Below are 16,378 nucleotides of genomic sequence, written 5' to 3' on the forward strand. Positions count from 1 at the left end.
TTTTGTAAAGTGAATTGTGTGACAAGACCTTTTCGGGAACCTCCTACCTCTAATATCCTTTGGTGAATTTAAGATGTTAAGCAACATTCAAGCAGATTTGATTTTTAAGTTACTTTTTATTTGCAAAACACTTCTCAGAGTCAATGTTTATCTATTTTAGGGGACATTTTGCAATATGATTAAAACTACAATAAAGTTAAGCAAAACAATTATATAAGTGTTCAAATAAGCATTTAGTTTTATATTGTCCAGCAACCTTTGAGAGTTGTCAATAAAAGTACTCTAGAGGCATGGAATTTCATTACTTCCTTTCAATGATGCCTTTGCTCTTTTAGTTATAGACTGAAAAGGAATGGCAAGTTCATGTTCCTTCTTTTATCGATATTTCAGCTTTATAGGTTGCGACTTACTGACTCAGAGGGTCAGCATTTCACGGTCATCATGCTAATGATCAATGGAAAGGAAATGTCTCCAGACTGAAAGATGCAGTTGTACCTGTGAACTTGACATAATTCAAAGCAATAAAAATTTGATTTTTAGAACTATGTGAGACTTTCATTCAGTCCTCCCCATTTTTAATGATGAAAGTGAAACCTAGAGAGAATAAGTGATTGGACCAAGGTCGTACCATTCCTAGATACTTTTAGAACGAATAACAGAACTCAGGTCTCCAGGATGCCAGTAGAATGTCCAATAACAAATCATGCCTGATTTCAGGGCAAAAAAGCTTTCAACTTATTCAAACATTGACCACCAAAGGTATATTCAGGGTCCATATCTATTTTAAAATGGCTTCACACTTATATTAAAATGGCCATTAAGCTTATAACATAAAGAGGATACTTAAATTTGATTATAGCCAATATCCTCAGTAGCGGAAATTCTCTGATACTTGGATGGCAAAATGATCTATTTTCTAGTTAGGAAGTCTTTAGGAAATCTTTCTGATGGAGAACATTTACATGTTGTTTGTCAAGAGGACGAATGAAGTGGCAAAATGATTTAGAAAAGAAAGAAATCGCCATTTTGGCGGAAATAGTACAGGTGATGAGATCTTACTTTAACCCTACTTTGTTGCTGACTATTGTGCAATACTGTAAAGATGGCCTAACTTTTGATGCTTCTGTTTTTTTCGTAGACCTGGAAAAATAGTGTCCCAACCCCTAGGCATTTTGAAGAATTTTCGGGAAAGCACAAAGTGTTTGGTGCTAAAGATATTAACTGTAGTCATTTGAAATGGCGTGGCAAACTATTAACTCTTACCTCCAAATAAAAATCTGGGACTTTGACTTTGACCATAGCCACTTACCTACACATTTGGATTAAATTCCGGGGAACTGAATACAAAGCAGACTTCATTTAGTTATTAATTTAAGATTTTACTGCCCCAAATATTGTAAAAATACACTTTATTTTTATACCATTGGGCTTACATGGTGAATGTAAGCTTTGAAAACAATTTGGTAAGTTTGGTAGATTTTTGGTAATGATTTTTTTCTCTTTATGAAATTTTCAGTATTAACTGCTCTCTCCTCCTCTTCCCTTCCCTCTCCCCTCCCTATTTCTCAGTGAGCTAACCCTTTTCTTAACATAATGACAATGGTTTACCTAGAACCACTCACTCATGTGCAGTTGTCACTTAGGCTCCAGAGATCTAGATGTAGTTACTTGTTGAGAATTACTCATGGTCATTGTTTAATATGTATTGAAAGAGGTTCTTGCAGCCTGTCCTGTGTTGAGTAAGAAATTTAATTAAAGCCATTATTCAAGCAGATATACTGGGACCATTGTGTTTAATCCACAGATTCAGAATGATCAGTGCCAGGAGATGGACACCACCGCTGACAAGTGGGTCAAACTCACAGACAATGGAGAATGGGGCTCTCACTCTGTAAGTCTCTCTTTGTTCTTCTCCTCTGCCCCACCCCCCCTTTTTCTCTTTCCTTTTCCCAATCTTTTTTTAAAGTTTATTTTAAGAGAAAAAGGTAAAAAAATTGTTTATTAATTTAGACAATTTCCAGTTAGGGAAGATATTGTTCCTAAGTTTCATGGACTCAGGCTCTTTCTAGGTGTTTTATTCCTAGCTTTCTCTTTCTCCTTAGGCTCTTTCCTTTCTCTTTCCCATCATACTCCAACTTTCCTTTTTCGCAAAGGGGACATTAACAAGAAATAAGGCTAATAAAACTAATATACAAAACCTCTGAGTATGTAAGTTTACATGGGAGAGAGTCAGTGGCTCTCACATTGGAAGAATCCTTGTTTTTTTTATCTAGCTTTCTCTGCAGTCTCCCCAATAAGTGATTTTCAAGCTTGTCTCATTGGGGACTGCGCTGACTCTATTGTTTGACAGCTCTGATTATTACAACATTCATCATTTTTGGAGCCAAAAACTACTTCCTATCTGTTTGCCACCTATTGGTCAATGTTTTATGCCCTTTGGAAAAAATACCTTCGCATTGAGTAAAGTAACTGCCTAATTCTCCACAATTACTGTAAATGCTTGAAGGCAATTATTAAAGAACACAGTCAATGTATCTGCTATTTTTGAGCACTGTCCCTTTGGAGTGAGACATGCATTTAAAATCTAACTCTGGCTTCTAGAATTTGTATTTCTTTAGGCAATTGATTTGATTTCTTTGAGTCTGATTTTTTTTTCATTTAAGAAATAGAACCAATCTTGCAAGGTGAAATGAGGTGATATATGGGAAAGGCCTTTGCAGTGTCAGCAATATAGATTGAGCTCTATTTCAGCAAGACAGTCCACCCTTGCCTTTGTGTTGTAGCAGATAGGTACCCTATCTTTGGGTGATTAATACAGTGTACCTTTCAGAGTATCTTTTGATGTGTATGCCTGTAAGTGATATTAGTACCACTTGAGATCCATTCACCTAAGCATTCAGTCAGCTAGGCTTTGAAGGTACACAAATGACCGTTGGCAACAAATATGCTTTCTTCACTTCTAAAGACTTCATACAAGTGGAAAGAACTTAACACACTACTTCTTCGGCAGGAAGAAGTGACTGGATATGTTTTAAGTTTATACCACTTGAATTTGGCCAGGCAGAGACTGCAGAGAAGAATAAGGGGGGCAAAAGAGAAAGCAAGCAACCCTTAAAATTAGATTTCTTGCCTGAATCAGCATGAAATTTCTCAGAAAGGTAGTTTGATTTATAATTACAAAAATGTCCTGGTGGCAAAGGAAGCATATATTACACACAGTGTCATTTAAATTCTGGAGTCATAGAGTTACATCAGGTTATTCTATAGGAAGAGTCCTATTTTCTCTTGTTGCTGTTGCAGTATTGTTTATTAAATAAATTTAAAATGAAGCAAACTCATTCTGTTGCCTTTTTGTTTTCAGAGCTCAAAGTCTATATTTGAGTAGTGGCATCCAAATAATTTGCAATAGGGCTGAGTCTCTAAAATGAGTCTCTTTTAAATTTAAACCAAGACTTCATGAAAATGGTTTGAAAATCAGACGTGAGGATTTTTTTCCTTCTTTATAACTGTATTTTTTAAATTGGCGAACTATTTATTTAGTTTTTTTATTTTTTAGAAAATGTGAACTTCAGCACAGCTTAGGTATTAACAGTAGACTTAAATTTGTGGGTTCCAGAATTAATGGTGTTTCATTATAATGCAAAGAAAAATATATGAGGGATTAACTTTCAGGTATGGTCAGTCGTAGCATGGCTTATCTGACCTGAATATCTTGTGTTTTTCTTTACAGGTAATGCTAAAATCTGGTACAAACATATTATATTGGAGAACTACAGGCATCCTTATGGGTTCTAAGGCAATAAAGCCTGTATTGGTAAAAAATATCACAATTGAAGGTATTTCACAGCAATCTGTTTCAGTACTCACCTATCACATTTTATGTTGAATTAAAATATTGAAATTGTTGGTTTGGTTGACTCAAGAGTTCATGGGACAGGAATTAATATATTAGATATCATAGAGGTCTAGAGACTTTGTTTTTATTCTTGGGTTGTTTGTTTGTTTGGGTTTTTTGGTATTCTTAAACTGAATTTTTTAATCTGTGTGAAAAAAACATGATGACAATTTTAGGTGTCTTTAAATAAAAGAAAATAATATTTATTAATAAGGGATTATTATTCATTTGAAAAATGTCTATTATGCCAGTTATTGAGTTTACTCAGGTCACTGCTGTCTCCATAAAAATAACAATAAAAGGAACATCTTGGCCTGACTGTCCCCTTAATCTCTTGTACTTCTTCTGAACCAGCTGAAACTTTGTGGCCCAGGAGAGCAGCCAATAACCCCTGGCATGGTTCATTCTCAGTTAGGGCTACTTATAATTAAAGCAGTGAATCTCCTTTATTAAAGTTCAGCTTGTGTTTGAATCTTTTAAAAGTGTACTTGTTCCTGTGACTAACTCATTAGTCATAGGGACATCTACTGACAAAGGCTAGAATTACAAGCCAGAAGACAAGTCGAGGCCTTCTAGAGTCTAATTCTTGTCTGTGACTTACTGAGCAGCGGATAAAAAGCCAACAGGTAGCCACGGAGATCAGAGAATGGTCACTCATGGAACTGGAGGAGACCTTAGAGTTTATCCCACTTCTACGGTAGTGGAGCTGACTTGCAAGAACCGAGTTTATACATTTACTGTACTTCTAGCAAATCTCAGTCTCTTGTTTAAGTATTTGCTGTACTAAGTATATTTAATTCAGTATGTATCCCAGTCCCTTGCACACAGTAAATAGTTTCCTGGTGTTGTGTGAATGAGATAAAGGATTTGGGTTGAGCTTACTGTCCATAATTCTCTCTTAGTTCTTGTAGAAGCTGAAAAAGGGTGCTGATTTGCTTGTTGCTGTTGGGTCCTCCATCCCATGCTCTGTCTGTCGTTACCTTACAGGAGTGGCATACACATCGGAATGCTTTCCATGCAAACCAGGCACCTTCAGCAACAAACCAGGTTCATTCAACTGCCAAGTGTGTCCCAGAAACACCTATTCGGAGAAAGGAGCCAAAGAATGCATCAAGTGTGCAGAGGACTCCCAATTTTCAGGTATATCTAGTCTTTGCCAGTTTATACTCTTTGTTTTTTTCTTTCTGAATTTATGTTTATCAGGCGTGTAGTTGTCAGCCGGAAGTCACATATAAGTGCGATGGGAACTGTGGGCCAGACACCAAAGTGTTTAAATACTGAGTGGATAAAAATGACTACTTTTATCCCTTTCTGCATGATTTTTCCTTTGGTCTGTAATTTTTTCTATTCCATACCCCACAGGTAACTGCTTTGGATATATTTGCACTAACCTAAAATAAAATTCATTTTGTACTTTTAGATGATTTGTGGTCATAGGCATGTATTTAGAAACTTGTAATTTATTCCAAATGTACAATTTTAATGATAATAGAATAAATCTAATGTCTTCTTGGAAAAGTGATGATATGTCCCATGTATATCATGGAAACATTTATTGGTTTTAGAGAAAATAAAAATGTAAGCCTTTATTTTCTTTAGGCCTACCTAGTTCTACCTAAATTTTTCTGAGAAGGTTGTTTTTACTTTTCAGTTGTCTTCTTTTTTTGTTTCGATTTTTGCCTTTTGTTAGTCACAAAGGAATTGACTCATTTCCAAAATGCATTTTTATGTTGCAGAGGAAGGATCCAGTGAGTGTATGGAGCGCCCTCCCTGTACCACAAAAGACTATTTTCAGATCCATACTCCATGTGATGAAGAAGGAAAGGTATTGACAGCTTTCAGTGGACTCCATTTCATATTTATTCAAACCTCGTTTCAATTTGAGTAGACTAATTTGTTCATGAGCGAGTAAATGAGCTGATTTATGACCCACGAACGTAAGTAGTACAGAGGAAATGTTAAGAGTTTATGTTCTGAAGTCTGCCTTCCTGGCTCTGATTTTCCAATCTACTAATTAATGCTGTCATTTTTTTTCCATCTGTAAAATGGGGATAATATCAGTACCTATTTCATAAGGCTCCTAAATAAATATGAGATATTCAGTGTAAGGTTCCTAGTGTTACCAGAGAACAGGTTCTTGGTTACGCCTCAAGAAATTCAGGGGTGCACTGAACAGGCAAGCCGAGCAATGGATTTACTAAAAGAAAGGAAATAGTACAGCACACACTCAAGACGGTGTGAGAGTGGGCAGGCCCAGAAGTAGAGCAACTGCTCTGAAGAAGAAAGAAACTTAGTATTATATTCAAATGAAGGCATGTAATATTTAGAGGTGGTGTTACCGGTGTTCCCAGGGCAGGTCTTTGCTGACCACTCCTTCCCATCGAGAGGAGGGATTTTTGTCCTTATTTGGCCCTTGTCTGAACTGTCACGGTGACACAGGGGGTGGAGATTTTTCCCTGCCCCTAATGCTAATAACATTATAATCTATTACAATTAGCTGTAGCTGCACCTTTTCTTAAGAATGATCTCATTTTCTTCTTCCTTTGTTTGCCACACTTCTTCCTTCCCTTCCTTTCCCCTCTCCCCACAGCCCTGTTCTTTCTCCCTACGGTAACACTAACACAATGTCTGATACATAGTGAGTGCTCAAAAAATTAATGCAATATTTAATAGCTATATGTTTGAAAAGTAACAATATCAGGAGTTGCACAACCTTAAAATGTGTCCTGTGACTCATAGGGTGGAAACACAGTACGTCCTCACTTAACATCTTTGATAGGTTCTGAGACTTTTAAGGGAAACGATGTATAATGAAACCAATTTTACCATGGGCTAATTGATATAAACAATATTTAAATTCCTTCGGCATGTCATCAACATTATAATGAAACAATGAAACCACAAAGGGTATCAAATGAAACCAAATTATTTGTGAAACTGTTGTATTCTGTACCTTCTCTTTAAATATTTGGTTACTCAGTAGGCTTTGTCAATAAAAGCTATTCAGCCATTGGCTAATTCAGTTATGGCAGTTTACTGTGTAATTGCATTTAGCAAATGCAAAGTAATTACCATATGGAGGGCACTTAGCCAGAGGGGAAAATGCACACGTGAACCCTGCAGTTGACTTGCCATTCTCTTAATTAAAGTGTTGGCCTATACCAGCCCAAGTCAGTAGGAGAAACTAAGATTAAAGTGGCTACAATGCAGCATTCTTTCTGTATGTTTTGCATCTTCGAAATCATGATACTTAATTTCTTGACCTAGTTCGGAAAATAAATATAGATGTCAGTATTGCTTTAACTTCTTAATTTTGTATCCTTAGGTTCTAATCGAATATAATTTTTATATGGTTATTATTCTTACCCTTAGTCCTTAAGTTTTTTAAAAGAACTTACTTTTGAATGCTTAAGACCAAGTTCATTCTAGTATTTACAGTATTTACTAACTAAGAATAATTCAAGGGAAGGCCAGTTTAAATCAGTGGAAAGTTTCAATGATTAGAAGTATATCTATTACTTTTTTTAAAAATAAATTTTATTGGGGAATATTGGGGAACAGTGTTTTTCTCCAGGGCCCATCAGCTCCAAGTCGTTGTCCTTCATTCTACTTGTGGAGGGCGCAGCTCACTGGCTCATGTGGGAATTGAAACGGCAACCCTGTTGTTTAGAGCTCACGCTCTAACCAACTGAGCCATGCCCCACCCCATATCTATTACTTTTAATAAGAACAGTAATTCAAACTAACAGCTCTTAAATGACAAGGAGTTATGAACTAAGATCTTGATGGCCTTATAATAATGGCCAAACAAGGGCTACTTCTACTTAGAAAGTAATATAGAGGGCCACTAAGGTGGGTTTAAAGTAATTTGGAATAGTGTTTCTTTAGGTAAGCTTTTCTTAGCTAAACTTGCCATATTAATAAGTAAAGCTAATTAAAGTTAGTTTATTCTATATAATAATCATTAATTCAGCATTATTGAACCATCTATGAATGAGACCTAATACATATACAAATGGGTCTTGTTTTTGCTATAATAAAAATATTCAAAAGTCATGTTTTTATTATGTCAATGAGTGGTATGAGAAAATCTAGTTGAACAGAGCCTACAGGAAGTAAGGCCATATATTAAATGTAGAGTGCACAGAATACACACACATATGCACACATATTTATGTGCCCATGTATGCACCCACAGGCATGTTATGTACATACATACGCACAAGTTATGTTTCTCTGTTGTTCTGGATGAACTCTGAAAGTGTTCTCAGTGTAGAACAAACAATGGCTAGCACTCCACAAACTTGGTGATCCTTTAAAAAATGATCTAAGACTTATTTCAAGATAAATGTTTGTAGCTTCAGGAGTAAACCAAAAGCTAATTAAATTACATATATAGTGAAAAGTGTAGATTACACACGTGAATTTGAAAGATATTGTTTTTATTTGTTCCAATATTTTCATTTGTTCTGGTTTCATCTTTTCAAAGAGCATTTTATTCATGTTTGGAATAGTTTGGTGATTTGCTGATGGTTTAGTGATGCTTCCCAGATTGTTCGATGACTGTGTTTTGGCTCTTTTTGTCCTGTCATCCTCCCTTTGATCTTATTTTCTCCTTGCTTGTAGAGGATCGTCAAGGGAAGTGGCTATTGTGATATACAAACTTTGAACATTATAATTTATGTGACACAGGAATGTTACAAATTTTTATGTTCATTTTGAAGCTAAGTTATTTTGATCATTTCCTGCCTATAGGGGATGATTTTCAGGAAAATTTTAATTGGTAACTCTAATCCTGATTAAGAGACTCTCATTAACATCATGAAAAATGTGGAATGCCTACTCATTCATTCATTTATTCAGTGAATAAATGAGCACTGAGCACTGGCTATATACAGAGTGCTGGATGATGAAGGCAGAGCTAAGGAAATACAGAAGAATATAAATGTCTGCAGAGCAGTGGTTGTCAAACTTTAATGTGCGTCAGACTCACCTGGAGGTTTCTGTCACTTTTTTTGTTTATTTGTTCATTTCAGTAGATCTGGGGAAGGGCCTGTGAATTTACATTTCTAACAAGTTTTTGGGTAATTCTAATTCTGTTGGTCCAGGAGCTTTGCAATTTAAGAACTACCGGTCTTGACTTTAGAGGAAGAGATAGTCAATCGAAGAAAATGAATTATTATTTTCAATTGTGCTTAGTGCTATAGCGGAGAAGTCTGAATTTTACAGCAATCTGATCTAAGCTGGAGAGGCTTCAGAGCTGTATGAAATCCAAGCAAGGGCCTGGGAGAGCGCATTTCTGGAAGAGGGAACAGGATGGTAAAAACCTGGCGTGGGGGGAGTATGGTGTTCCTGAAGAGCTAAAGGGATATATATGAGCACGACTAATGTGGGGCTGTGGGTAGGGAGTTGAAGTAGATGCGACTAATGATCTAGGTTAGTGCTGGAATTGGCATGGTTTCTTCATAACAGTGAGTTAACTTGACATTTTTATGTACGTTTTCTCTCTTTTCAAAAAATTTCTTAGAGCTTACTGTATACAGGTATTCAGGTACACACATACAGCTGTATATAAGTACATGCACAGATTTCATGCTTGAGCGTTAAGCTCCAAAGAATGTTGACCAGTGATAATGGGCAAGGATTCACTAAGAGAAGACATCTCTTAGTATTACATCTCTTAGTGTTAGCAAGACATTTGATAGAGCTTCTCATGATCTGCCTATGGACAGGGTAATCGTGGAATAAACGAAAGGGCTGAGTGGACATATGGCTAACTGAAGAACTGTATGTAAAATGTTTGATTTAAAAAATGGATGTTAACCAGAAATATAGTTGATGTTAACTAAGAGTACAATTGGTATCATATATTTGCCATAGGAATATGAATTTAACAAAGAGTTTATACATATCCTAACTCATACCAAGAATGTGAATTCAGGTGACTTATTTTCAACATTTCATTTTGGAATTCTTAACTTGCGTGAAGACATTAGGAATAAGTCAGAATATAAGATTGTAAATCAATAAAGCTGAGAAAAATGATAGAACTGAGAACGACGCCAGTTTGCTTGAACAGTACAGCTAAATTAGTAAAATAAAAATTTATTGTGTAAAAGAAAGTCTCAGATATAAAACTATTTAGAAAAGAGAAAACATTCCTTGCCAAAAAGATTTCCAAGAGAATCCAACCTTTAGAAGAGCTGTCTCACCAAATAAAAAGTGCAACAACTTCTATCTAAAGGGGAAAAAAATCCTCCCAAGAATTCAAAGGACATTTAGTTTTTAATTCAGCTGGTCATGGTTGAAAAGAAAGTCTCTCACTTGTTTATCATAACCCACAAAAGTAGTCTTCTAAAAAGACTTGGAAAAGTCAGGGGATAAGGTAGTTTTTGTTAGGGAGTCAGCAACTTACAGAAAAGGCTTAGTTTTATTTGTTTTGGGTACTAGAACTAAACAGAGTAACTTTTTTTTTTTTTTTGGTTTTTTTTTTTTTTGTTTTGGTTTGTTTTATTTCAGGGTAAAATGTGGTGTCCCCCTCACCCCCAATTGTGGGATGTGATGCACATATTTCCTTGTAATGATGCCAAAGCAAAGTGTTGGTTTTGCTTCTGCACTTGGAGATAATTATAAAATTCTGTTACTGAATTGAAAAAATACTTTTCAGAATTGGGGTAGGGGGAGGCAGGGCCGGAGTGGCTTGCCTCATGCGAGTGGGAAGGCAGTGTAGAGCAAACAACTTAAGGACTTTCTCTTGCTCTTCTCACTGATATTCTTGACTCATTTGATTTCCTTCTCCGGCGGGCTCTTTCCTGTGAAAACCACTATCATCCTCACAGCTTTTGATTATAGGAACGTAGACCAAAATTTCAGAAAAGACTGATTTGCCCTGCTTGAATCATGAGCCCATCGCAGATCACCCATTCAGTCCAGGAGCTACTCTGGGAAGACAGTTTAGTTCACCTGATAATCCCTGTGGTGGGGAAGCCAGGCGATATAACTCCCAGTTCCTTTCAGCTTCACACATGTCAGTTCCTGAAGAGAAAAAGATGATGTTTGTTAGCCACGATAAAAAGAGTGATTCTGTGCAGGTTCACAGCATGCGCTCTTCAATAAGATAAATAGATCTGGAAAGATTGTCTTGATATACGGAAATCCCATAGAACTTGGTACATATCTCTTGAAACTTACATGGTGATCATAGAAGGTGTGCTAGTGTTTTGGTATCAGATCAATTTATTGCAAATACATGTAAAGATGACTGGTAGGGAAGACAGTTTTAGAAGGAGCCTTCTTGAGAGGAGACATTCGACTTACAATTTATTCATCTCTGAGTCTAGGAAGTTGATGGATCGTAGAGGGTTTGCTAGTGTTTTGGTATCAGATTGTCTCGCACTTTTCTTTGCCCTTTAATGAATTTCAATATTACAAAGTATTCCAAATACTCAGTGTCTGTAACACAATGCTTCTGAATTATACGGCGAGAGAAAGATATAGGAGACATTAAAAAATTGGGCATGAAGGGATATGTGCTTTATATATACCTTTCTTTCCCTGTAATTCAGGCACATCAAATATACTTGTTTCTTAATTAGAATGATGGGAAAACACACGGCATTTTTCAGTGACTAGGAATATCTGCATTTGTTTAAAATAAAAATTTCATGATAGTCTTCTTTAAAATCTTTTTTTTTATAAAAAGAAAAAACAGCTTTATTGAGATGTAATGCTCATACCATGTAATTCATCCACATCCACTTAAAGTGTCAATTCAGTGTGTTTAGTATGTTCAACCCAATCTAATTTTAGAATATGTTTCAGCCTAACACCCTGACTAGAATGTCCAGTACAATGTTGAATCCCCATGCAATTTAAATCCAGTACAATTTAAAACCCAGTACGTTAAATCCCCATGTTGTCTTCTACATAAAGGAAGAGGACCCTGGCTTTTATGTTATTTAGAAAGGGGACAAGGAGGTAACCAGCCACAAGGGAGAAGTGAAAACAGCAAATGTTTAATAGAAAAGGAATCAAAATGGGTGCTGACATGTAAATAGGTGGGCTGAGAACATGCTCAGAGCAGGCGTGGCTGTTGAGCGTGGCTTGGAAGGAGGGGACAAACACTTGGCAGATTGGTGTGGGCAATTTCAAGAGAAACAAATGAGTGCTCAGTGGGTTGCAACTAGACAGGATGAAGGTTTGGAGCCGCCGGGTGGGGGGGGGGGCAAGCAGTAGCTTGCCTGCTTGGGACCATCTGAGCTAGAACATCATGGAGCACAGGCAGTTAGGTTGGAGTGGCAGTTGGTAGACCCTTTGAAAGCAAATGTAATGGAGCTCTGATGAATTCAGCCAGGCTGTGAAGCCTTGGTGCATGGGTGCAGGACATTTAAAGGAAGAAAGCAGGGAGCCACAGACAAATCCAGTCTGAAAAATTTGTCTAAATTTTAGTCCTCCCAGTCTTGAATTTTATTTCAATATAAGAATCAGCTTCTAATTGATACCAACATGTGTTTCTGTAGCATATTTTATTATGCTTAATATTAGTATAGTTGAACACTATAGTTCTTCTGTAATCTTAATAGCAATCTGGTAGATTTTTGCTCTCTTAGGGTTTTGGTTTCATAAAACATTTCATAATTTGATCTCAACTTGCCAAACAATGAATTGATTGTTGGTTTTTCACCTGCACTGTGAGCCATCTGGTGCTGAGTATCATTAATATTACTTACTAGCTTTCCCCAGTCAGCCAGACTTGGAAGCATCTGTCCCCATGAGAAGGCAAGGCACAGAATCAATCTGCCATGTGAAGCAGGCTTTGTAAACAAAACTTTTACTAGAGAATTTGAGATTTTTAATGTTTAAGGGTGGTTCACATTTTCTAATTTTTAAATATTTATTGTGCTTGGATTGAAAATCAGGTGGTTATCTGACCTGTCAAAACATATATTTGTATATTTTTACTCTTTCTAAGCTGATTCTACTTGACTCATGTTGCTTTACTGTGTATGAGCTGTGTATGACTTTTGCGTAAGTTGTTTAACAGCTCTTAACTGGAGCTTTCTTATTTATAAACTTGAGGATAATAATACCGACCTCCCAAAGTGGCAGGGAAGAGTACACGGTGTGCCCCAAGATCGGCCCTCAGTGAGGTGCCTCAGAACCGCCCCCACTCCCACGTGGGAACCATGTATTCCTAACACTGCAGTAATTCATACATAACTCAGTGCGATTTTAATTAATGTCAAAATAAATAAGCAGATTTATGAATTGAGGATTGGAGATTTGTTTCCTATAATTGTTAAGCCAGAATTTTAAAAAGACCATCCCCCAAATATAATGATGTGTTTTTTTGTTTGTTTGTTTGTTTTTGTTTTTTGCTTAGATTCTCTGAAATTTATATTGCCTTTCTCAGCGGAGTTGAGAACTCCTTATGGACATAGGATCTAATTTATTTTTTCAGCTGTTTAGCAAGCTCCAGCAGGAATGGCCACCATTTTATACATGATAAGAGAGAGGCAGATGGGTGAAGTGGCTGGTTAAACTGTTTCATGACATAGGCAATAAAATGAATGCGGAAAGAGAGGGTTGTAAAAATTTAAAAAAATGTATTATTTATAATTCCGTTGAAACAACTACCTTTTAAGTCATTGTCTTAAGAATCCTTTTTCAGATAAGGCTGTTTACTCTTCCATCAAAGAATACTTGAGAATAAAATTGAATGGCCTAAAGGGCTTACTATGTTGGATTCTCTATTAACCAGAAGTAGCAAGAGAGAATTGGCTTTAATTTTGTCCTCCAGCTTCAGTATTAGACTTATTGCAGAAGCTGTTTTAAAGGAGAAAGAATACTTTCTGCAGATTGTATGTTTAATGAAGAAAGCTTTTAATTTTGTATTTAGTTATGAAATGATTTAATTTTCTCTTTACATTTAGAATACCTTAACCCCCCCACCGCTCCCGCCACTCACACACACACACACACACAGATTATACCAATTTTGTTTTTGAAATGATTAACCTATTTCATGTTTTGGTTTCAAAAGAGAATAATTTTACAGTCACAGCTTTCTGGGTTTGGCTGAGTTACAGCTATTTTGTTATATTTTGTTTTGTGTGGGGGTGTATGCATGTATGAGAGGGAATGAAATGATAAGGTTTAAAAAGAGTTCCCTCCTTGAGGGTAGAGTCTGTCTTAATTCTGATGTTCGGAGCACATGCAACAAGGCCTAAAAGCCTCAGGAGAAAATATTTTAGCTATAACTTTTATAGTCTAATATCAGATTATTGGAAAAGTCTCAGAGAGCAACTATTAATATTTATGAAATACCAGAATTAAAATGTGAAGCTAGATATATTCTTCTTTAAAAATAATTGTTTTCTTTTGTGATCACCATATAGAAACCCTGGTGATATGTACTGTGATTGAGGAAGAGGAATGAAAAAGATTGTCTCTGCATAGAATTTATGTCGGTTATGGAATAAAGTGAATGAGTGTGATAGAAGAGTAAGGGCTATACTCATGTTATCTATATTTTAAAGAGGAATTGCATGATGAGGGACATGCTATGCATGAAGTAAGGCCACTTGTAGCTCAGGGTAAAAATATTTGGAAGTAATTACAGTCATTTTCCCACCAAAGTTTTTTTATTTTTGTCTCTTTTTGTTATTAATGTTTTAGATTCTCTTCAGTTTAGATTCTCTTCAGAATCTCTTCTATTCTGTCACTATTTGGATTTTTTCTTAGGCTGTCAACTTAACATTTTTGCTATTGTAAGTTTAGAGCAAATAAAGGACGTTTTATGACTCGCAAGCTTTTTTTGCAGACACAGATAATGTACAAGTGGATAGAGCCGAAAATCTGCCGGGAGGATCTCACAGACGCTATTAGGTTGCCCCCTTCTGGAGAAAAGAAGGATTGTCCACCTTGCAACCCTGGATTTTATAACAATGGATCATCTTCTTGCCATCCCTGTCCTCCTGGAACGTTTTCAGACGGAACAAAGGGTAGGAAATCAATTGGTCCAATAACTGAACATTTAGCATTATAATCTTGTTGGACTACTGTGATCTTGCTCTAAGTTGTTTTTATGCAATAATTCTTTAAAATGCATATTTTTCTTATCTCATGGAAACTAAAAGTTGAGAGATATGATAATGGCATCATGAGATGGCAATGGCTTATTTAATATATCATAAGGATGGGTTTTTAATGGCATTCTGTGTGACACACTCTTCATGGGATTACTCCGCCTTAGGGTTATGATAAGAAAATTCCACCATATTAAGTGATTAAGGATAAGCACTCCTTTTCCAGTGTATGTGTACAAATAGATTGATGAAAATCTAAAATATAACATCGTCTAATTCAGCTCTGGAATAATAAATCACATTTTGTGCTACCGTAAGAGCAAAGATTGCTCATATTGATCATATGGCAATTTAAAATAGTTCCTAAGTAACTTGTTTCGAAATGTAAAGTTGGAAAAATCTTAGTACTTACCAAATAAATATAGAAAGTGATTACAGGATTTGTTTTAATTTTGATAGACAAAGATTATATACATTTTAGATGAAGGTGTCTTACTTGAATCAGCTACGCCATATACTCAATATCTAGAGTCTCTAAGAGATAATGTAAAAAGAACTCAAGAGTCAAATTTACTTGGGTTTGAATCCAAATCCTGCAGGCCACCAATAGCATGATTTATCTACGTTATTTAAATCTTTTTTAATAATGTTTTTATTTTATTATTGTAGTTGACATACAATATTATCTTAGTTTTAGGTGTACAACATAGTGAATAGACATTTATATAACTACAAAGTGATCACCCTGATAATTCTAGTACTCATCTGGCACTATCCATAGTTATTACAATATTATTGACTATATTCCTTATGCTGTACTTTACATCCCCATGACTGTTTTGTAACTACCGATTTGTACCTCTTAATCCCTTCAACTTTTACACCAATAACCCTAGCCTCCCTCCCATCTGGCAACCCTAAAAATGTTCTTGGTATCTATGAGTTTGTTTCTGTTTTCTTTGTTCATTTTTTTTTTGTTTTTTAGATTCCACATATACCATGTTTCCCCAAAAATAAGACCTAGCCAGACCATCAGCTGTAATGCATCTTTTGGAGTAAAAATCAATATAAGACCTGGTCTTATATGATATAAGACAGGGTATAACGTAATGTAACATAACATAACATAATGCCAGGTGTTTTATAATGTAAGACCCGGTCTTATATTAATTTTTGCTCCAAAAGACACATTAGAGCTGATGTTCCAGCTAGGTCTTATTTTACGGGAAACACTGTAAATGAAATCATATGGCATTTGTCTTTTTCTGTCTAACTTACTCCACTTAGCACAATACCTTCGAGGTCTATGCATGTTGTTGCAGATGGCAAGATGTCATTCTTTTTCATGACTGAGTAAAATGTTACTCATTGTAACATACCTACATACATACATATC

At 35.9% G+C, this 16,378-nt stretch overlaps 1 protein-coding gene across 1 annotated transcript in view; it reads left to right on the forward strand.

Moving 5' to 3' along the window:
• The window catches only part of ELAPOR2 (endosome-lysosome associated apoptosis and autophagy regulator family member 2), a 165,847-nt gene that overhangs the window by 103,584 nt on the left and 45,885 nt on the right, over positions 1-16,378 (forward strand). The window contains exons 5-9 of the mRNA XM_081079345.1: positions 1,805-1,891; positions 3,731-3,836; positions 4,883-5,035; positions 5,632-5,720; positions 14,718-14,898. Coding sequence (XP_080935471.1) covers positions 1,805-1,891; positions 3,731-3,836; positions 4,883-5,035; positions 5,632-5,720; positions 14,718-14,898 — 616 coding nt within the window. The remainder of the gene's footprint in view (positions 1-1,804; positions 1,892-3,730; positions 3,837-4,882; positions 5,036-5,631; positions 5,721-14,717; positions 14,899-16,378) is intronic.

Source organism: Rhinolophus hipposideros (assembly GCF_964194185.1).
Source record: "Rhinolophus hipposideros genome assembly, chromosome: 18".
Lineage (NCBI taxonomy): Eukaryota > Metazoa > Chordata > Mammalia > Chiroptera > Rhinolophidae > Rhinolophus > Rhinolophus hipposideros.